Source organism: Athene cunicularia, assembly GCF_003259725.1.
Source record: "Athene cunicularia isolate RWA chromosome 4 unlocalized genomic scaffold, athCun1 chr4_part1, whole genome shotgun sequence".
Classification (NCBI taxonomy): Eukaryota; Metazoa; Chordata; class Aves; order Strigiformes; family Strigidae; genus Athene; species Athene cunicularia.
Genome location: NW_020799098.1, coordinates 41,833,986 through 41,855,141, shown reverse-complemented (window position 1 = coordinate 41,855,141; position 21,156 = coordinate 41,833,986). Strand labels below are relative to the sequence as shown.

The following is a 21,156-nucleotide window of genomic DNA, read 5'->3' as shown; positions in this document are numbered from 1 at the left end:
TACCATGAGATTTAGGTGGGTTTTTTTCCCCTACTAAAAAACAAGGTAAAAAGAAAAATCCACCAGGCTAATCAAAACTTTCATAATAAATCCATTTAAAGCAATCTCCTATATTTTCCTGAAAAGTATATGAATACTTTGCAGTAGTAAGAAAGAAATCTGAATGACTAATTACACATCTTGTATATATTATTTGCTTAAGAAGAAACAGTGTCTAAATGGCTGTCTGAACAGTTGCACAGGAATCAAGGACTAAAAAAAGATGTACCCTAAGTCTTAAGTGTCCATCCCATGTGTGTAAACTCACTCCCACATACTAATTTGTAATGAACCAATTAGTTTTGCTTGAGACGAAGTTTAGGAAGTTCATCCTGAAATTTCTCCCTATGCACAGTATGGACAAGGCCACTGAGGAATCCCAGCTGTGCTCCTGTCCTTAAACATTCACACTGGTTTTCAAAGCCACAACCGGCACAGGACATATATGCCCTTGGTGTCCTGTGACAAAAATAGTCACACAGTGAGCAGACACGCAGCACTCACATTATTTTAGACACTTGGAAATGAAAAACTGTATTATTCAAATACTTTTAACACAAGGTCAGATCTGCCAGTTAAATGACCATTTTGTGTAATAGAAGAGACGCAATAAGCAACTTCTCAAAGTGATGCCCACCACAGCAGGCTACAACTGCTTTTCACAGCCTTGACACCTGAGGAATTTTCCATTTAAATGTAAATTTGGGGATGTGATATACCTGGATTTGACAAAGCTGTGTAGATTTGAGTATTCAAGGTTGCCAAAAGCAGCCATAAAAAGTGGAAGGACTTGGAAATAACAAAACAGCCCAAAGAAAAAGCAAAGATGAAGAAGTTCTGTAGACGACTGCTATTGCAGAAATGCTTGGAACTGTGACATGTTTCCAGCAATAGGTATGTAATATTCCAGATTTCCCTTCAGTGTTATAGCTCTTTGCAATATTGACAACACACACTTAGCTAACAATCCTTTCTAAGGATTTAACTTAAAACGCTCTTTTTCACAGCGTTCTTGAATATGTTTTGCAGTGTTATGGGGGTTATTTTTCATAAACACAGCATAAACAGTTTCTTGCACTCTAGCCTTTTTTATATAAACTATACTACTACGGAATGGACAGTCTCCCATTAATCCTTCCTTTACTTCTTCCTTCTAACAGTCAAGTTCAACAAAATTTTAATTTGTTCTGCAATTACGACTTCATCACAGAGAATTAAAAAATTATAAATCACTGTTCAAACACATTCTACCATCTTAACTTTTGTATTTTTGAACACTATCACCTGCACTGATTCCAATTCATAGTACATTTTTTACCAAAAAGTTTCTGCCTCACTGCTCTACTTGCATTTGTGGTATCATTTATTTTCTGCAAGACATATATTTCTATCCCTTGTTCCCAAATACTTTAATAGCCCCTATAAGAAGAGAAAGCAAAAGCAAAAATTTTTTTTAGCCAAAAGATATCTATTAATAACTAATCAAATCCAGTTAACTTTTTTGAACTATAGAGGTGTTTAAAATGAAATGAACACACTCTGCTCCATGCAAGAGAAGTTTCAAATTACAGAAGAAATTCATACAACTGAAGCAAAACTGATGAACGGACTCACCTCTACAGCCTAACAATAGGCTACACAGATGCATCTCATTTTACCAGGCCCTCTGTATTTCTCATGCATTTTACCGTTTAGTCTCAGCCATCTGACTAAACTGTGCATGCGGTCTCCAAATCTTCCCATCTACCAAGTTCAGGTGTGCTTTTCCACATTACACATGGACAAGACCTGGCAAGCAGCCTGTATCTATCATTTCCAATGTTTCCCCGGGTTCCAGGGGAAGCAAGCCTGGATACATGGTGTGCTCTGGCTAAGACCCAGGCTAGATACAATGGGACCTGGGGATTTTGGGCATGCAGGTCAGAAACATGTTCTCATTCCAAACACATTCTCTGTCACTTTGCACCACGTTAGATTGCTACTAATCACACCACATTAGATTACTACTGATTATGATGCGAGAAGTCACTTTTTAGAAAGTCTTAACATGGAGTTTGATTAATGGAAGAAAATATTGCTGACGATTTACTTGGCTCAGCTTCACTCAAGCAAAAAAAAAAAATATTCTGTTTAAGAGTCTAAAAAAGATTCATGCAGAAAATTTATCTTAGCATTGAAAGAATAAACAATAAAATTGTCTCCATTGTTTCTGTTATTATACAAACACAGGTATGACACACAGTTATGAATATTAAATAAATGTCTTTTATAAATACAATAATACGGTATTTTTGTGCCAGCAAATTCCCCATCATATGACAGATATGGAAATAATTTACAGATACAAATGAATTCTTGCTAAGATTATTAGTCTGTTATCTTAGGAAAAAAACCCAACATTTATAAAGATACTACAGCAATAAAATCTGATTAAACAATAGTACTTTTAAAAATAAAATAAAAAATGGTCTATAAATCACCTTACATACAACAGAAAGAAAACCTGACATTCTTAATGGATTACCCTGACAGAATTTCAAAGCATAAAAATCTACAACGCATCAATTTTCACTTTACTGTCAAAGAGCTTCTATTCATATCTAATGTATCCTTACAGCTCAACATTACTGTAAACATATATAATGATTAAACAAAGTAAAAAATAGTATTCTGACTTGTATGACTGGACAAATATAGGTCTAAGATGAACAGGTTTGAGATTTAAAATTGAATACTATGTATTACAGTATAAAGAGCAATAAAAGCAAAATGGACATTTACTGCTAAGTCAATACCCTCTAAAGAACTAAAATGGATATACAATAATACATTTTAGTTTTGCAGCAGTTTAAAATCACAAAACATTTCAAAAACATGAGTAGAGTTCAGATTAGAATAAGAAAGCTGACCTATAATAATGCCTTTTCCTCTAACAAGGAAACTGAGTCACAGTGTAGAGTCTATTTACATTTAAATCAGTGGCATGATTCACACTGATACCAGCAGTAAAGCCAAGAGCAGAAATACTAGCTCAGATCTGATTTTGGTGGTCAGCCCACAGTGCCATCTATCTCAAACAGTACACACCCAAAACAGATGGGACTAATTCCTCAATTTGAGTACTTCCACTGGTAGTTGTGCACTTGAATTTCAGGGTTTATCTAAAGACCATTTTGAGGAAAATCAGCAAAATTTTCTAATGAAAATTAAGCAACTAAAAAAGCATAGAGGTTTTCATTTAATGTTGCATTCTATAAAACTGCAGTAACAATTAGATAAGAAAATATTTTATTGAATCATAAACATATGGCTGAGGAAAACAGTTGACTGGAAACCTGACAATCACCCAATGCAAATTTAACTCACATGTATGAAATGTTGCTACTGTCTATACTCCCAAACAATACTGAGACCACCTGCTTCCATTTACCATTCATATTCGTCAGAGAAAGTTAACAACTGAGTGTAGTTTCTCTGTGATGAAAACCAGCATGCCGCTGTTCGTACTTCTTTTTATAGGCAAGTCACTTATATATATTTTCTGCAATAAGCATGTCAGTGTAAAATTAGATTCTATAAAAAGATCTTTTGGGAAATATTTTAAAACATACTACATATTTATAAATAAACCCCAAACAGCACTATGACATAACAGTAATTTTCTTTGGTGGGTTATTTTTGTCTTATTTGAAGTTTGAAAATTAAATTTTATCCTTGACCACACAACACAAATATCTTATAGATGGGAACTTTGCTCAATCTCATATAAATTACTTCTCCTGGCTACCCCATAACTGATCACTTATAATATCAGGCCTAATTAATCTAGTACATGATGGCTTGGATACAGATATTATTCTATTGATGTCCTGGAGTTAAACTTGCAAAAGAGAAAAAGGGAATTACAAACCAGTACTATCTATCCTTGAAAGGTAATATTAAAAAGTAGAGCTTAAGGAATTACCACAAATGTTACTTTTGGCCCTAAATCTCTTTATTTGTGAAGTCTGGAAACCATCCAGTGTTCTCTCTGAATGCAAACAAAACAAAAGCTCTCTTTTGGCATCTATACCTGTACTATATGAAGAGTGGCTGAGGTCATTTATTGAGAAGATGCCACTATGTAAATCAAATAAGAGGATTTGCGAGAGTGCTGTTTTGCTATTTGTTTAAAAAGAGTACCTATATTTGTTTTTCAAGCACTGATGCACACAGAACGAAACAGAATCCACAGTGTCTTTAATCCTACTGTTACTTATCCTCATTTCTCCATAGCAATTAACAATTCAGCAGTATTCACTATAAAATAGGATGCAGCTGAGAGAGCAGCTATGTTCTGTGATTAAAGTCTTTCAGATATGCTAACTGAAAATGCTTTCAGCATGCAATGTTGCCTTTTCACTTCCTTCTGGCAAAAGCTTAGACTCAAAGAGTATGACATTTATAGCAGCTTCCCATGTTACCTATATAGTCCTCCTCAGATGATCAGATAAAGGTTTTTTGGTTTTTTTTTTTCATTAATATAAATCTGATATTTTAGTGCAAATATCAAGTGAGCTCTTACCATGGGGTTTATTAGAAATTTGTTTAGAGCAAATTCTGTTTCAACAGCTAATGAAAATGGATACTTAATACTTTACCCATAATCTTACAGCTTTTTCCATCTAAACTGCAGGACCTTCAACTGATTCTGAGCTTTTGGGTATGACTGCATGTCCCAGCTGCATCTTATCTTTATGTGATGGCAGCATCTGAACCTTGTTTCTATGAAGAAGCTATCCAAAGACATAATCCAGGAGGATGTATCACACATCAGCCAAATCTTTGCAATAGAGTGCTTGGGAGACCAGGATCCTGGCCATGTCATGGCACACATTTATCACAGTGTTAGGATAGCTTGACAGACATCAAACACAGGTACTCTGTCAAGCTTTTTGGATTAAAGGATAATTAAACTATCCCAATGTATGTATCCTAGAGTAAAGCAAATTCAAGCCAACTGACAATGGAAGCTCTTCTTAGATACCTCTGAAAGGTTTAGAGTTGTCAGCTGTACACTCATCTGCTGCTGTGGCATTCAAAACATGTTTAGTGAGGATCTTCCTGTAAATGCAGAAATGACATGTATGTCTTCATTGAGCATATTGCTTCAAACTGACATACCCAGTGGGATTTTGTCATCTGCATTGCCAAATGTCACATATTAGGGTGCTGTGACAATGAGAAAGTCATATCCCAGGTATTTAGTCCAAGCAAGAAAAAAACCCAACCAAACCAGACCAGCAACACCATCTTGTGTCTTGCAGGTTTTAGTTGTTATTAATATCTTACAGAATTTTAAAAAATTATTTAGTTGATAAGCCTCTATATAACCTATATAACAAGTAAAGGAGAAACAGAAGAAAATGTCTGCAATGATACAATGAGTGCAGTATCACTTAAGGCAGAGTGAATAAACACTTCATCTCATTTTCTGAATGGATGTGAAACAATTATTTCAGAGACTGATACATTCCTTCCTCTGCATCATTCCGCAGCTTTTGAGAAATGTTAAATGCTACAGCTGATCACAGAGTAAGCTGTTGTCTGGGCCCTCCCAGACATTTTCTGGAAGGTGAGGTATAAAACTCCTCAGTGCACCAATCTCTGCTTTCCTAAGAAATATTTACCGATCTAATGTCATTAATTTTCTGTATCTCAATCAGTAATGTAAGTACAAAGCTAGTTAAAAAGAAATCCAAGGGAATATTAAGACAAGGTAAATTTCATACAGAAAGAGATTATAGATGAATCCAAATCCTGGCTCATGACAGTCCTACACTGCCTCCTCAACCAGTTTCTAATATTAGCCAGAACTGCTTTTTCAGTTGGTTAGAAAATGTAAAATATTACACTGTAAAAAGAAAATAAAATTTAAGCCTCATATATATTAAATGATATGTAAGAAGTAAACACAGTTAAAATTTTATGTTCTTATTTCTAAGACCCAGATTCCACAGACTGACTTATTTATGTAGAAAAACCAGACAACTTGGGTCTTGACCTATACCATGAGAGGTCATTAAGGAACAGTACAAAATGTCTTTCACTTGTCCATATTTCTTTTCTTGTAATGTCAAACTAATATTTTTTGGTTACTAAAAACTCTCAGGATTTTCCATTATACATCCAGAGGGTTTTTTTTAAAAACATATTGCTAAGCATATCTTGATATTCATTAAAGGTTTTCATTACAACTTTTGAATTACATCACATCTAATGCAAGGAATGAAGCAACATCTGGTATCTCTGGAGTGAGGACCATTTCAATATAACCTCAAAAAATACAAAATATAAGAGGTTTCAAGTCACGTTCAGTAAATGGATTGTAAACACTTACTTGAGAATATGAGTACACTGCCATAGATAGACACGTTCAAAATAGCAAAAGCAACACCAAATAAACCAAAAGCAAGTCAATGCTTCTGGGATCATGACAAAGTATCACTGAGTTTGTTAGGCAATTGCAATAATGGTCATTAATGATGTTCCTTAACATCAAAAGAAGCTCATATACCTATGTATTTTGAATATATTAACCTGCAAAATAAACACTACTGTGAAGCAGAAAGTTCAGCTGTGACTATAGTTCATTCAACTTTTTGTTCTCGCTGTTTTTCTACCCATTAACTATTAAGACTACCAAATTAAATATTTTTATCTAACAGGATAGTAAAATTCTTATATCAAAGCTTTGAAATCAGTTAAGAATTTGAAAGAACTCTCCTACAACCTCACTCTCAATCAGATTTTAAAACTCAAATTTTTATTTTCTTTGAGGAATGTTGGCAATATATATTTATGTTACAATAATTTGTCCATTTGAGTGTTTATTAGCTTTCAAATCAATTCAGTGCAAATCAAACATGAATCAGTACCGGACTAGAAAAATGGAAATGAAACTGAAATAAAATTTAGTTACTTAAATATTGACTGGGAAAAGATGCAGCTGAAAAAAGAATAAGTTAAAATTAGCGAAAAGTGCCAAATGACGGAAGAGCACTCAATAGAACTATTTTTATTCTAAAAAGCACACTTTTCTAAGGAAACAAATTACATTAAGTAAAATGAAAACCCTGTTAATGAGACAAGAGAACATTCTGATAGAAAAGGCTTATCTCCTTCACCTCTACTTCTCTATTATTAAGTCGCTTAATTTTTCCCAAAGAATTTCTGCTGTTAGTATTTTAATCTCAAGTTGGCTGAAAGGAAACATGATTTAAATAAAGTCAATATAGCCAGCTGCCAAAAGCTTTGTAATACACTTAACTGGAAGGGTAGATGTGGGTTGATGAATCGTACATTACTAAATAAATATAACAAAGCTTAAAATAAATGCACTATTGCAGTAGGTAAAAAAATAGTTTAAAATGTGAGCAGTAGCAGGTAAGTCTGTATGTGTCTGTAAATGTCTAAAATTATACTTTTGAACCCTCAAGTATAAGGCTGCTACTTGCTATCTGCCATTAGTATGGACTGGTGTAAATCTTGATAAAGCAAATTACATAAATAATTAAATTATATAAATTTTAATTATACATATAATTTAAAAATAATTAAATTATTATCAATTAAAAGAATGATTAAAATATATAATTAAATACTAAATAAAGAGACATTGGATAGAACTAAAAATCAGGATACTGGTCATGCACTGTGCCTCTGCACATAGACTATTTAGATTGGGAAAATGGGGGCAGGGGTAGTAGGGACTGAAAGGATGGGTCCTGGAAGAAGAATGGCTTCCCAGAAAGAAAAAATGGTCCCTGAAATAAGACACTTAAGATCCTGGATGATGGAAAGATGCTGGAAGTGAGAAGAGATCCTGGAGATCAGTGAGATGCAATGGGACAAATGCTGGGGGACTCCCAGGGACCACGGCCAGTAACACCTTATACGTAACTGCATGCAGCTGCACAGCAGAAACCAACATGATTTTCTGCCAGACCATCCCAGGTCAGCAGTGACGTCCCTGCTTGGAAGGCAAGCTGAGATCTAGTGAAGGTAGCACTGGGTGGGAAGGTGAGAGAGTGTGTGAGATGAAATCAAGTTGAGTAAAAGCTGTCATTTCATCAGTTCTTAAAGAAATCCCAGCATTCAGATACACTACAGGTTCTTGTTTACTCTGTCTTGCCTGTGATAGTTATGCAATAGGCCAAACTTCCTTGCAGATGGTAGATTAGCAAGTTCCTATTCATTTTAGATAGCTGAGTATGAAAGCTTAGCATGCTTCATACACAAAAGAGAAGCAGAAAAATTATTGATCTGGTGCTTTTTTTCTGGGCAGTCTGGGAAGTTGGGGATGGGTGGGGAAATGGGTGATCTGAATTGTCAAAAGGTAAAGCAGACAAGGTATGCAGCAGTGATAAAGGTTAACAAGACTTTGTACAACCTTAAAAATGAGAGCAACTTCATTTACCCCATTGACTGGTCTCATCTCCTTATCCCAGTGATGCAGTTGGTAAGCCTACACTTTACACAGTGCATATTTGTTATTATCCATTAGACTGAAGAGTAGGACTAGCAAATACATTTTCCTCTAAAACATGCAATAGACGGGCTCAGTATGTCTCAAAGAAAAAGGATCATAACCACTATTTGGAAAAAATGGTGCCCAGAAACTGTCAAGGGGACAAAAGTCTCCCCAGTCTTGTAAAATGTGCAGTGCAGAGAAGCTGTCCTAGTTTCTGGTTCCACATAGCCACTGGAAAAAAAAAAGACTTAAAAGAACTCGGGAAAATAAAGACCTACAGACTCCAGCTCAGTGAAATCCCTACATTCCCAACTGTGCATGTCAGCATGACCTGGATACCCCAAATCCTGGAACATACTTGAAAAGGAGATTAGGGAGAAAATAGGATGTGAGGCAATGTCTATGCCTGGAAAGTAAGACAAAGTTTTATAAGTGCTTCCTCAGTTGTCTTTCAGTTAACAACTCTGTCAGTAGTGCTTTCCATTCATCCTGGTTTACCTTCCTCATTCTGCTTCTGTGCAACTCCCTAAGTCATCCCTCTCTTCCATACTGCCCATCTTCGTTTTTTTCCAACTTTATGTAATCCTCCCCTCTAACACTGCCTCCAAGTGCTCCTCATATTTTTGCTGGTTTATGGCAGTACACTGTTTTTCTTTCTCTTTTTAAAAATTACCAGACCACCTGCTGTATTTTATATAATGCTCATTGCTTTCTCCAAACTAAAAACCAAAAATATGACAAAGAGTAAGCTTTACTTTAGTATGCCCTCTTTTGGTTGGTTGTTTTGTTTTCATTACAAACTTATACATCCAGTTCTAGAAGACACTCTTAGCCCTTTCATTTATGGATTCAAGCTGATAGTCCCTGCACATCAGTCAGGTTCAATGTTACTGAATGTATCAGTAAAATGAGCCAGCTCTCACAAAAAACAGGATGCCTTCACCTGCCTCATCCATTCATCAGAGAGATGGATTAGATGAACCTCAGAGTGTACTTCCAGCTAAGGGCTTCCTATGATTTTATGATTAGGTTCACATACATCTTAAGAGACAAACTTATTTTTCTGAATACTGGTTTAATTTTGCTTCCCAAAGTAGTAGAGTTCCACACCAAGACTATTTTGGCAAAGTTCAGAGACATGCTTTGCTCCCTAGATACACCAAAAAATTCAGCAGAATTTGTCAATCTGAAAAAAAATGAAGAATTGTCTTAGATAACAGTTATATTTTAGAAAACGCTCACTTAAGTTATTCCTGAAACTGGAGCACTCTACTACTTTGTCTTTTTAGCTTCATCAAATTTCTAAGCAACTGATGTGTTTATACAGCTTAGAACACCTAACAGTGTTCCATTTAAAGAAAATAACTGTATTCTTACAACAAAAATTCTTGTAACGAAAGTTGTAACAAATTTTGCATTGTTACAATGGCTGAAATTTCAGTAATGATAATCAGCTCACTTTCATATTTCTCACGTCTCCTGGATTCTGGCCTTGTAAAGAAATAATATTCAAATTTCAATGTTGCAGTAAAATGTAGCAATTGGAAAAGCCCTGTAGTCTGCGTGCCTCGACAATCTGTCAAAACAGGATTAGTGTTAATTCCCATATTCATATAGGATATTTTTTCTTTCTCTTTTACATAACTAAGCACAAGTAATCTTGATCCCTTAGCAGTATAAATCTTCAAAATAGAGTTCCTTCCTAGGAGTTCATTCCTAATTAAAAACAATTCAATTTTGTTGAAGCCAATAAAATTTGTCTATAGACTGCTTTCAGTATTTAAGTACAGGAGTACCAAAAATAGAATGTGCTTGAAAGAACACATACAAAGACAAAAATAACTGCATCAGGTGAAAACAGATTCCAGCAGACAAAGTGCTAATAAAAAATGAAGGCAATGATATGATATCAAGAAAAACTTACACTGGAGAGTGATAAACCTACTAACCACAGAGAGATGCTTCTCAGGTCATTATCTTAATTTCATTTCATGCCCACTGTTAAGCAAATATCACCACATCTGTATTTTGTTGCTAGTGAAAACTGCAACCCCATTAATGATCTACTGTATGTTTTATTAAAGGGGCCATATTAATCATATAAGGCTGGGTCTTCCAGAGCTTTGCATTTTGGTTTGCAAAGAGAGCAGATGACAAATTTATCTATTTATTTACATTAACACATGAAATTGTAAATGAATGCTTTAAAGAACCTCCAGGCTGTATCATTTTGTAGAGGGGTTATAGCACAGAAAATATTTAATTACACAGACAAAATTACACTTGCCAAAGACCAAAAATTGACATAAAGAAGTGTTTCAGAGCAGTTTTTTAATTCACTTGTATGCCTGCACGCAGCAAAATGTTTGCAGTGGTCATTTCTATTCATTATTAAAAACATTATTTCATTTTTTAAACTTGCAAAAAGGAATAGTTTTGGCAGCAGCTACAGTTTATCACGGCAATGGCAAGATTCTTTTGCAAAATAAATTTGGAATAGGGTATCAAACCATAATACCAACATTAACATAATCTAGGAATGTATTGTTGGTTTCTTTCATCTTTACAAGGTTGCTACAGGAAAAAAAAATCTTCAAGAACTAATTTTGGTATATTTCCAATGAGGATGCAGGATATATGTGCATAAAGATTTTAGCTTATGCATCAAAAGTGTGACTATACAGAAAGAAGAAAAAAAAATACATGTAACGGATTAGTCTAAAGAAATACAAAAATGCAGACCTCCAGTCATACTGTTCTTGGCAAATTCAAGTCCATGGTGGCCTGAAACTCATGCTATGACTCTCTACTCAAGAGCACCAACAATGGTATCCTGTTTTGTTTAACAACCTTTCAAAGTCACCTGGGAGTCACTGAAATACAAATACGCTTAACAAATTTTTCTCCACTTGAGCGATGGCTAAGAAGCAGTGCAAAGCAACTGCATGTCCCAGCAGCCTAATCTCATGCATGGTCCAAAAGGAGATGATTTATTCCTATCAAACGCTTTTCAAAAAACTCACTTTTATATGACAGCCTTTACTTATAGTGCCATAGTTTAAGTACAACTACTTGCTTCTATGAAACCCAACACGGACTTTTAAGTTTTTTTTTCTGTAACAATTTTCTTCAATATTCAACTGAAAAAAAATGAGGAGCAAGTAATTAATTTTTCTTTAAGTAGAGCATCTTGAGGAATATTAAAGACTAAAAAAAGAACAACAGTCACTTATGCTACAATAGCTCCATTTGAAAAATACAGTGGTATTTTACTGTAGGCACGATTTCAAAACAGCAAAGAAAACAACCTTGAATAAAATAAAGCTGGTTTTATTCAAGAATAATCAGTGTTTGTGATCACTGTACCCTTCTGTGAGCAAAATCTTATTTCCTTCTAGAAACAAGCTGTTAAAAATACCATACAAATTACCATCACTCACCTCTCCTATCATTTCTGCCTCCATTTGTGGATTTGTCAGAAGGGCAAGGGCAACGTCCTTCACATTTCACTGAGATTTGTTTTCCTGAGACACAGGCTTGATAGTCTAATTTGCACTGTAAGGAGAGAGAATGACTATCATTAATATAAACATCTTTTATCATAAAAATTACAGCTCTAAGTATCTTGAAGCAATCTTTCATGAAGTGCTTAAACGTTTGCAGACATAAGTGCTAGGAAAAATTTTCTGCAGTATATGCTACCTTTGTACTAAGAATTAGATTAGATAAAGGTAGAAAGTTTTTGTTCCATAACCTGGCTACAGTTTCAGGCTCAATTTAAGCATGAATGTACTTGCGGTATTAGAAGTCATTTGAATATTCATACTAAATGGAAGTAGACTGCATTGGTTTTATTTGTAGTATATGAGCAAATAAGGCAACAATATTCATTACTGACAGGAAGCAATTAACAGTGAATTATTATAAAATTTATCACTCTATTTCTACCTTTAAGATGACAGTATACTAGTAAAAACCAATAAAAAATAAAATGGAAAGCTGTGCTTGATGCAATTCTGCACAGTGACAGTCTTTTCCAATATAGAAACAGATTAATTTGCATGGGTCTGATCTGTAAACTTAGAGCTCTGATTCAGAAAGCATATAAAAATTAATTAAATCTAACCAGGAAAAAGAATTGTTGGTTCAAGCATATAAAAATAACATAGTTAAAGTCCACATAGATAGAAAATAATGTCATTGTAAGCATTGTTGTTCTTACTGAAAAGCTGAATTTTTATTCCAAAATAAAAGTTCTTAACATACAAATCTTTCTATAGGACGTTTTGCCAATGTAGTATCAGAAAAAACACAAACCAAAACAAAGGGAAAATAAAGAAGTTAAGTATCTACAAAGAGCTTTTTCAAAAAAGGAAAGGAAAGAAAGAAGATGGTTATGGAGAACACTTCATCCTTGAAGCAAAGGATGGAAGATATCTCATCAATCAGGTAAAAGGGACATAGAACTTTAAAGTATAGGAGTCAGAAAACTAGTTCAAGTAACAAATTAAAAATATGAAGTGTTTTCTCTGCATCACAACACTTCAGAAGAACAATCTAACGAGAATTTGTGCCTTATATTCCCTGACTCATCTTCTGCTTGGGTATCTAACTTCAGTTTAATGCAATTCCATTACACAATTATCAATTGTATACATGTAATTTCTGGCAAACTCTAAAGTTGAAGTTCCTCTCTCTCCTAAAAATGAGTAAGCACTCGGAGAACTGTAGCTATGTAAGAATAAAGGAGCCTCCTGAAAGACTGCACTTGAAGTTTCCACTAGTACACAGATATAAGCACTGTGAATTTACAGAACTTTATCATCCTTTCATGCAGTCAAACTTCTAACCATGCAGTTCTCTACCTAGCACATGCTGAACTGCATCACCATACGGAAATAATACCTTTTTGCACCACTGCCAATACCAAAAAGACGTATCAGAAGAGAAAGGAATATCTCAAATTTTGTGTATTTACATTAAGTCGCCATTATAGTTCAGTTCTGAATGTGTTACCTTTTGCCAAAAAGGCATGGTTAAAGAACAATGAGGCTAAAAGAATCTATTCATTCTAACAAAAAGGAACAAGAAGATCTGCTGCAATTGAAAGCTGTATGAATAGCACCAGTGTATCATAAAGGACCAGAAAACTGAAGCAAAGGGAACAGCTCTGCTTATGTTGACTATGAAACAACTGGATACCTTTTGTATCCCTGGCACAATAATCCTGGTTGTACAGGAGAGCACTTGCCTTGGCCATGATGCTCACCAGACCTCTTTCCAGACTGCGCATGACCTAATTCATACTTGAAACAATCTTCAGTTAGTAGAACTGATCATAGCCCAAATTTAATACATGTTTCTGTTGACAAGAAACATCTCCCCTTTTTTAAGATCTGAGAATTTTAGTTGTTTTAATCTTAGTAGTTTAAGGAGTCAAACCTACAAACACCTGTGCTTTAGGCTTTGATTACTCGTATTGGTGACCCAACTTAATAAGGCCACTGTTTAAAACTCTGATTTGTTTTACTGAGAATGAGAATATGAAGAGTGCAAAATAAGGGAATACTTTAGTGTTGTTTGAAGATTTCTTTGATCCTTTCCTTGAGAGATTATTTTTTACAGACTCCAGTGCTTCTAATTTGTTTCACTCAAATGTTGCTGAAGAAACTCGTAAATACTTCTAAACTGCTTGAGTTAACATAATTAGTTGTGAGTGTAGTCCTTTTGATTTATTTTTCTTTAAAGATATCTACTTGGTCCAATTTGCAAATAACATTGTCCTTATAAATGTTAAGAAAAACTTAATGCTTGACAGCTGCCACAGGCACTGATACCAGAGCTAGTGACTGCAAGGTCAGAACGTAACACTTCCACCAAATCAGCACTCCCATTCACAGGTGTGCTAGAATTTTACACTCACTGACTCATTTATGGACAGGCAGGCAGCAGAGGCATATTCCTTGTCTCCAGAAACAAAGCAAAATCAAAGTGCTTGTGTAAGTCAGAAATGAATCAATATACTTTTCTAACAATTTCATATCAGCAGTTAATGACACCAGGAATGTAACTCTGGTTCAAACCTCTTGTCCTTGTTCCCCAAATAAACAATGCACTGGGATAATGCAAAGGCAGCTCAGCTAAATAAAGGCACGTCAGATGTCCCTCAACATTACTCTCAAACTGGTAGAAAAGCAAGCAACATACCTGAAAAAAACTCCACAGAAAAATAAATCTGTGGCATACAGAATATGAGGACATGATGAGAAGTTGTGGTACAAAGGAAAGGTAGAGTTGGGAACACTGATGAAATAATTTGTTTTGTGGGGGAAATATCTGAATGGTTTAAATAGCAGAAAAATACTTGAACTATTATGTTATGTATAGCAACAAAATAATTCCAATTTATTTGGCTTTATCAGTGACTTTTCAATATGGGCATATGTGATGAAATTTTCAAGAAACTCATCTGTTGGATTTCACAATATCCCTTATTTATATTGGGTTTATAAACAGTTAACTGCTTGTGCTACTTTCATCACAATCCGTTATATGCATGAAAAAATACCATTTTACTTCTGAATATATCTACCTTTTTATCTTCTGATCTTCATTCCCTTTTCCTCTTAGCATATCAGTTTTCTACACTGGAGTTTCACCATGTCTCATTCGTATGTTTGATTCTAAGAATGCTTCAGCTGTTTGAATTTTCACATATTTTGTTTCATAACAGAAGAAAAGGTATTTCTGTTTTCAGAGCTATATGCTGCACAGTGCGTAAAAAAAAAATAAAATTCAATAGAGACAAAGAATATGTACCCTGTCAGGATCTCTTAGCGATATATTTCAGGATGAATAATTGTCATTTCTGTGCTGTCAAGTGTCCCATAGATAAGTGCAATTTTTTTATTCATATTCTGCCTGTTTGAAAACCTGTTCAGTCTTAAATGGACTCTATTCTTCAGTATTTGCCAAAAGTAGTTGTTTAGTGAACTACAGACAAGCAATTAAAATCTGTGGGAAGAACATTAAACAATATATGTCATCTTGAGACATGACTCATGCAGCTTTACTGTTATTAAAGATAAGAATAGTTATATTTCTGGAATAACTACTATAGTCTATGTTATTTTGATATAAATGAGTCCTACTCTTAGAATTACTATTATAGACTTGGAAAGATTGAATGACAATAATATATTTCATTAAGCTCTGCCACCTTCCATTCCAACACAGCTACCTGTCAAAGGCTGTCAAATGGATCTCTGTATATTGTACATATAAAGAGCATAGTTTTGCCCCCAAACAGAAAACCAACCCAACCTACTTTTCCATGGCAAAATAATGAAAAAATGAAAATACAAGGAAAAAAGCCCTGTTATCTTTTGTGCATTTGATTGATGTGAATACAAGGACAGGATACACTTTATTTACTACATTACATTCCAAACAATCCTAACTTCCCTTGCATTTGTAAGCCAAGTTCCAGGTAAATATCACATACTTCCATGTACATGCTTACCTTTAGAAAACCCCCATATCATCCTCCTGTGACTAACTGTCCTAATTTTTCAAGTGTGAATGACAGTATGCATGTAATTAATTTATGGGGAGAACACTGATAAAACCTGTGACTTCGGAAAACTTTTTGATGACTTCAAATACAAAAGAAGCCTCTACGGAAAGGAGTAATATGTCAGCATAAGTGTCACATATACAGAGATAAAATCTCCATGTTGAGTGAAAAAGAATATGCAGAGACTATTTATACAGTCTAGAAGTTTTCAAATTATTTGAATTTGATATTTACATCCTTGAACACCTTAACTGGCTGAGGAAACTTACAGCCATTGAGAAATTGTGAAGGATGTACTATTAGACTGGAAATGAATGATGAAGAAACTAAATAAGGAAAAGATCATCTCAGAATTTATAGAAAAAAACAGCTTTTAAGTTTCATTTCTGGGTACCTAGAAGAAGAAAGGAGATGGGACTATACTATAGGGTTTTATCAGGCAAATCGTAATAGATCTAGTTTCACTCTATGGCAGAGTTTCTATGAAAAAGATACATTAGATTGTACGTACCTTGATTTTACCAAGGCTTCTCACACTCTTTTACATTGCAACCTGGTAAGTCATATTGGGAAGTATGCTATTTGTGTGCTCATATTGTTAGAGGAGTACAAAACTAGTTGAAAGTGATCCTCAGAGAGTAGCAATCAGTGTCTCACTGCTAAAATGGAAGGCTGTACTGACTGGACTTTTTTTCACAACCTTTCATTAATGGCTTGGAAGATTAAATAAAATATATCCTATTAAGCATGGAAGAGGCTGGAATATAGAATATAGGATATAATAAAAATACTCATATTATTGAAATGGGCTAAAAATATAACACAATTCAATATAGAAAACTGCTGTGTTCTACTCAGGTAGACATAATAATCATGTTTAAAATACAAGCTATGGAGTAACTGGATAGACATCCATTCCAAAGGAAAAATAAAAATCGAGTGATCATTATAAACAACTGAATGGTGTGTAAAAATATTACCATACCAGGATATATAAACAGGACTGCAACCTACAATACATGTAAAATAATTCCACACAGCTCTGGCAGCACTTAGATACAGCACCCTGTCCAGCTTTGTGACAAGGTTTCAGACAAGACAGGAATTAACAGGAAAAAGCCCATAAAAAGAGTAACCAGAATGATCAGAGGCCTAGAAAATAGAGTCACTAAGAAAGAGGCTCAAGGGGTGGGGATGTTCTGTCTTGAGAAAAGAGGATTCACACAACAGCTGTCAGATAGGTAAAAGGTATCTGAAAGATACCTGAAAAGAATACCATGACGAATGTTACAAGAAATAACTGGCTTAAGCTGCTGCAGAAAAGTTTCAGATTAGACACTAGGAAGACTTTCTAATAATAGGGGTAGTGAAGTATTAAAATAAATTGAAGTTTATTGACTCTTAATCATTGTCTTTACAATCAGGATTAGCTAAATCTGTCAGGAATGACACCTGTGAAGTTTATCTTGCTTGGAGAAAATGTGTGGACCAGATGGCATCAAGCTTATTCAGTGAGGAAGTACAGGATAGACCTGCTCTGTGAATGCACCAGTGTTAAGAGACTATTGCTTGCATAAATCTTGAACATATAAATGCTTTGTAATGTGAAATATGAAAAAAAACCATCCTTTAATTGGACATCCAAATCTCACAACAATTTGTTTGCTACCATCAATTGCAGAATCACCTTCTACCTGTAAAACAACACTCATTTCACACAGAGGGACTATGCGTGAGACAGTAAATTAGTCACTATTTGCAGACTTCTCAAAATCTACAGGGAATAAAGACATATTAAAGCAGATGAGGAGTTTAGTTTAACTGTGTGTCTACTGTAGAAGACCGTACTGAACAGCGCAGATAAAATGAATTACCGATTAGATAAAAAGAGAGGTATGTCTATTCTGTGTGTTAAGTGAATGAAGAGCCCTGTGGAAAAAATGAGAACTGAATTAAGTTAAGATTGCATTATATGTCTACCCAGAAAGAAAGACAAACTGTGCTTGTGCAACATTAACTTTGGCATTTCCCAGCAATAATGTGCTTTTTCTCACAGACTTAATTCTGTTCCTTTTTGAGAAGGCTACTACCTCAAGTAGCAAGATAACCTATTTTTCCACCATAGTACTGTCTTGCCAGGAATATCTAGCAGCTTTTAAACTAACTAAATCTAAGTAATGAGGATACAAGTGATTTCTCTGGCAAGTGCCTTCAGGTGCAGTCTGCAGATGCTCCCTCCAATTTCTCCTTTCTTTCACCTTAAATGCACTAATCAGCCAGAAGCAGACCCGGTACACACCTGCAGTATACAAATCAGCAGAAGTTAGCTGCCAGGGTATTCACCTGGACTGCAAAGCCCTTGATCCTGAAAGACTGAAGTTCAGCCAGATACACCAACACACCTTTTTTTACCATAAAAACATAACTTCATAGTATCAGATTAAGTGTGAATTGAATGTGAATTAAAGTCTTCTAGAAATTTTAATGTGCTGAGGTATATGACACTTACAGAAATGCTTTCTAGAACACCATCACATTTAAAGATGAGCATTTTGTAAATTACTTTTTAGACAACCAATAACCAATACTTATGCAACTGTAGAAAAGTGTTTCATCTTTGAAAGGTAACTGTCACCTTTAATTGTACCTTATCTCAATAATGGGAGCTCTGTAGAAGTCCATGACTTTATTTTGCATTTAAAATTAAACAAGGCATGCTATCTAAGAAAAAAATACACTGATAAATAATTAATTTCAGATTAACCTGAAAATTATTAGTCTGTATTGTACAAATACTTAATTTGAGCATATACTTCTACATAGGCAAAAGGTTAATAGAGTTTTTTTCTTATTATTACTGTGGTCATGGATAATGATTCTGACACTAACCAGTGCAAAGAGAGTAAGAGGCCCAACTTCTGATACAACTTTTCCACACCCTTGTTCACTGAACTCTGGCCAACCTCCCAGTGTACAAAAGAGGAGAATCTAGTGCAGGTGAAACGGGAAATTAGCAGGCATTAGAGAATTCAAAAATCTGACCACCATATTCCACAAGTTGTACACCAGAGCCTTCTGCACTGATACCTACCAAATGAATATTCATAGGCCAAGCTGAGAAATCTGACTGTTACAGTATAAAAAACCAGAATGGCTGAATTCAGAAAATCCTCTCAAATTTATATGTTGCTACCAAAAAAGCTCACAATTATTCCTTCCCTAGCTTCTAGATGATCAACAATGGGTGGTTAGATTTTTGTATGAAACGATCAACAGGATCTCTGAGAAAAGAGCTCTTTGCTAGATGTACTGGGTCTGGCTGTGCTGGAATTGGTTTTCCCTATAGCAGCCCTCATGGCGCTGTGTTTTATGTTGGGAGCTGGCAGGGTGTTGACAGAACACTTAATGCATATCAGAGCCCCCTGCTTCCTGAGAAGGCCCAACATCGCCTGTTAATGGGACATAGAGAATAAATCAGTTTTATTTTTTGCTTCTGCGTGCAGATCTTTGCTTCACTTTGCTTATATTAAAACTTCTTTTGTTTTACCCACAAGGGTTGGTCTATCTTTTTCTCCTCTTTGCCCTGTGAAGAAAACAAGGAGAAAGAGGGGGAAGCGACAGAGTGACTTGGTGGGTACCTGGCATTTAGCCAAAGTCAAACCACCACACTAGAGTACCATGAAGATGGATGCTGAAGAGAAGGAAGTGTTGAATACTTTTTCCAATATCATCATGTGTCTTACTGATAGAAATGCCTCCTGTAGAGCTCCACATTGATTCATCAATACAGATCATTGTATTCTCTCTGTTTTTAGAACCTGGTATCTCTGACAGTTGAACAGATAATCTCTGATTACCAGTATGCAGTACTGTGTACTTTCAACTTAATTTCATACTATTTTGCTTATTGACATTCCCTGTTTTCTCATTTTACTCCTATTTCACACAGCTTATATACATTCCCCTACTCAAAATTTGCTTTTACTGTATTTTGTGCAAATTGCAAATTATGGACTCAAATTTGGGTCTCCTAAAGTAAAACATGTATGAAACTACAATAAGCTTTAACTGGGCTGGTGATTCCCATCACCAATCATGGGAGCAGGGTGTGTAGAGTGAGTGTCACCCAGGTTATGTTCCAGGTCCAGTTCAAAATGTAGCGTTACTTGATACAGAACATGGAAGAGTGGCAAAGGACTGCTTGATGCAAGGGGCTGATTCCAGGCAATGGCTAGTACTGCTTCTTTGTGCAGTGGTGTCACTTTAGGTTGACTTAAAATGAAGGTGAAAATATGGCCACAGATAATTCTGAAATTATGCCGGTTTATAATTTTTTACAAAAAGCAGCCAAAAAGGCACAGTTTCAAGAAAAAATTTCAAACTTAAACCAGCTAAATGTAATGCTAAGAGACCACATTTTCAACTAATTCAAGCTTTAGAAATTAAAAATTAATATGCAAATATATCTATGAAGTGTCATCCAGATCTATAGATGCCTTTTTGTCCCATCAGTAACCTGTTAATCATGTCTATTACTTACGTAAACAATAGTTGGGGTAAAAACTTTTCAGCAAACAAGTACTACTATTTAAAATGAAAATAACATTTCAAAATATTAACCATAAAGACATGCAACTAGCATTTTGACCAGAGAACAAAAGGAAACATGCCTATTGAACCAAGACCCTGAGCAAAGAAAAATTTTTGTGGTTGAAAGAGAACTGATGATACATTGTTTATAAAGCTATGAACCAGAGAAAGCAATTTACATGACAAAATTAATATCTGACAATTTTCTTCCTGTTCACCTCTATAGCTCTTGCCTGTTTTCTTCAGCACTATGCAGTGTGCAGTGCAACAGCATAAAAAGAAAAGCCTGAGATCAGGTCAACTATCTATTCAATCTTTTTGGGGCACCCTAGAAAACATACTAAGTCACAGAAAAACGCAGACAGATGCCTACTAGGATTAGTTAAATTAGGCACCTACCTGTCTTTGCATTCATACTTAGAGGCTTTTAGAGAAACAG

General features: G+C 35.0%; 1 protein-coding gene across 1 annotated transcript in view; it reads right to left on the bottom strand.

The window, feature by feature from the left end:
- SPOCK3 (SPARC (osteonectin), cwcv and kazal like domains proteoglycan 3) overlaps positions 1 to 21,156 on the bottom strand; it is a 135,285-nt gene that overhangs the window by 52,522 nt on the left and 61,607 nt on the right. The window contains exon 4 of the mRNA XM_026847039.1: positions 11,992 to 12,106. Coding sequence (XP_026702840.1) covers positions 11,992 to 12,106 — 115 coding nt within the window. The remainder of the gene's footprint in view (positions 1 to 11,991; positions 12,107 to 21,156) is intronic.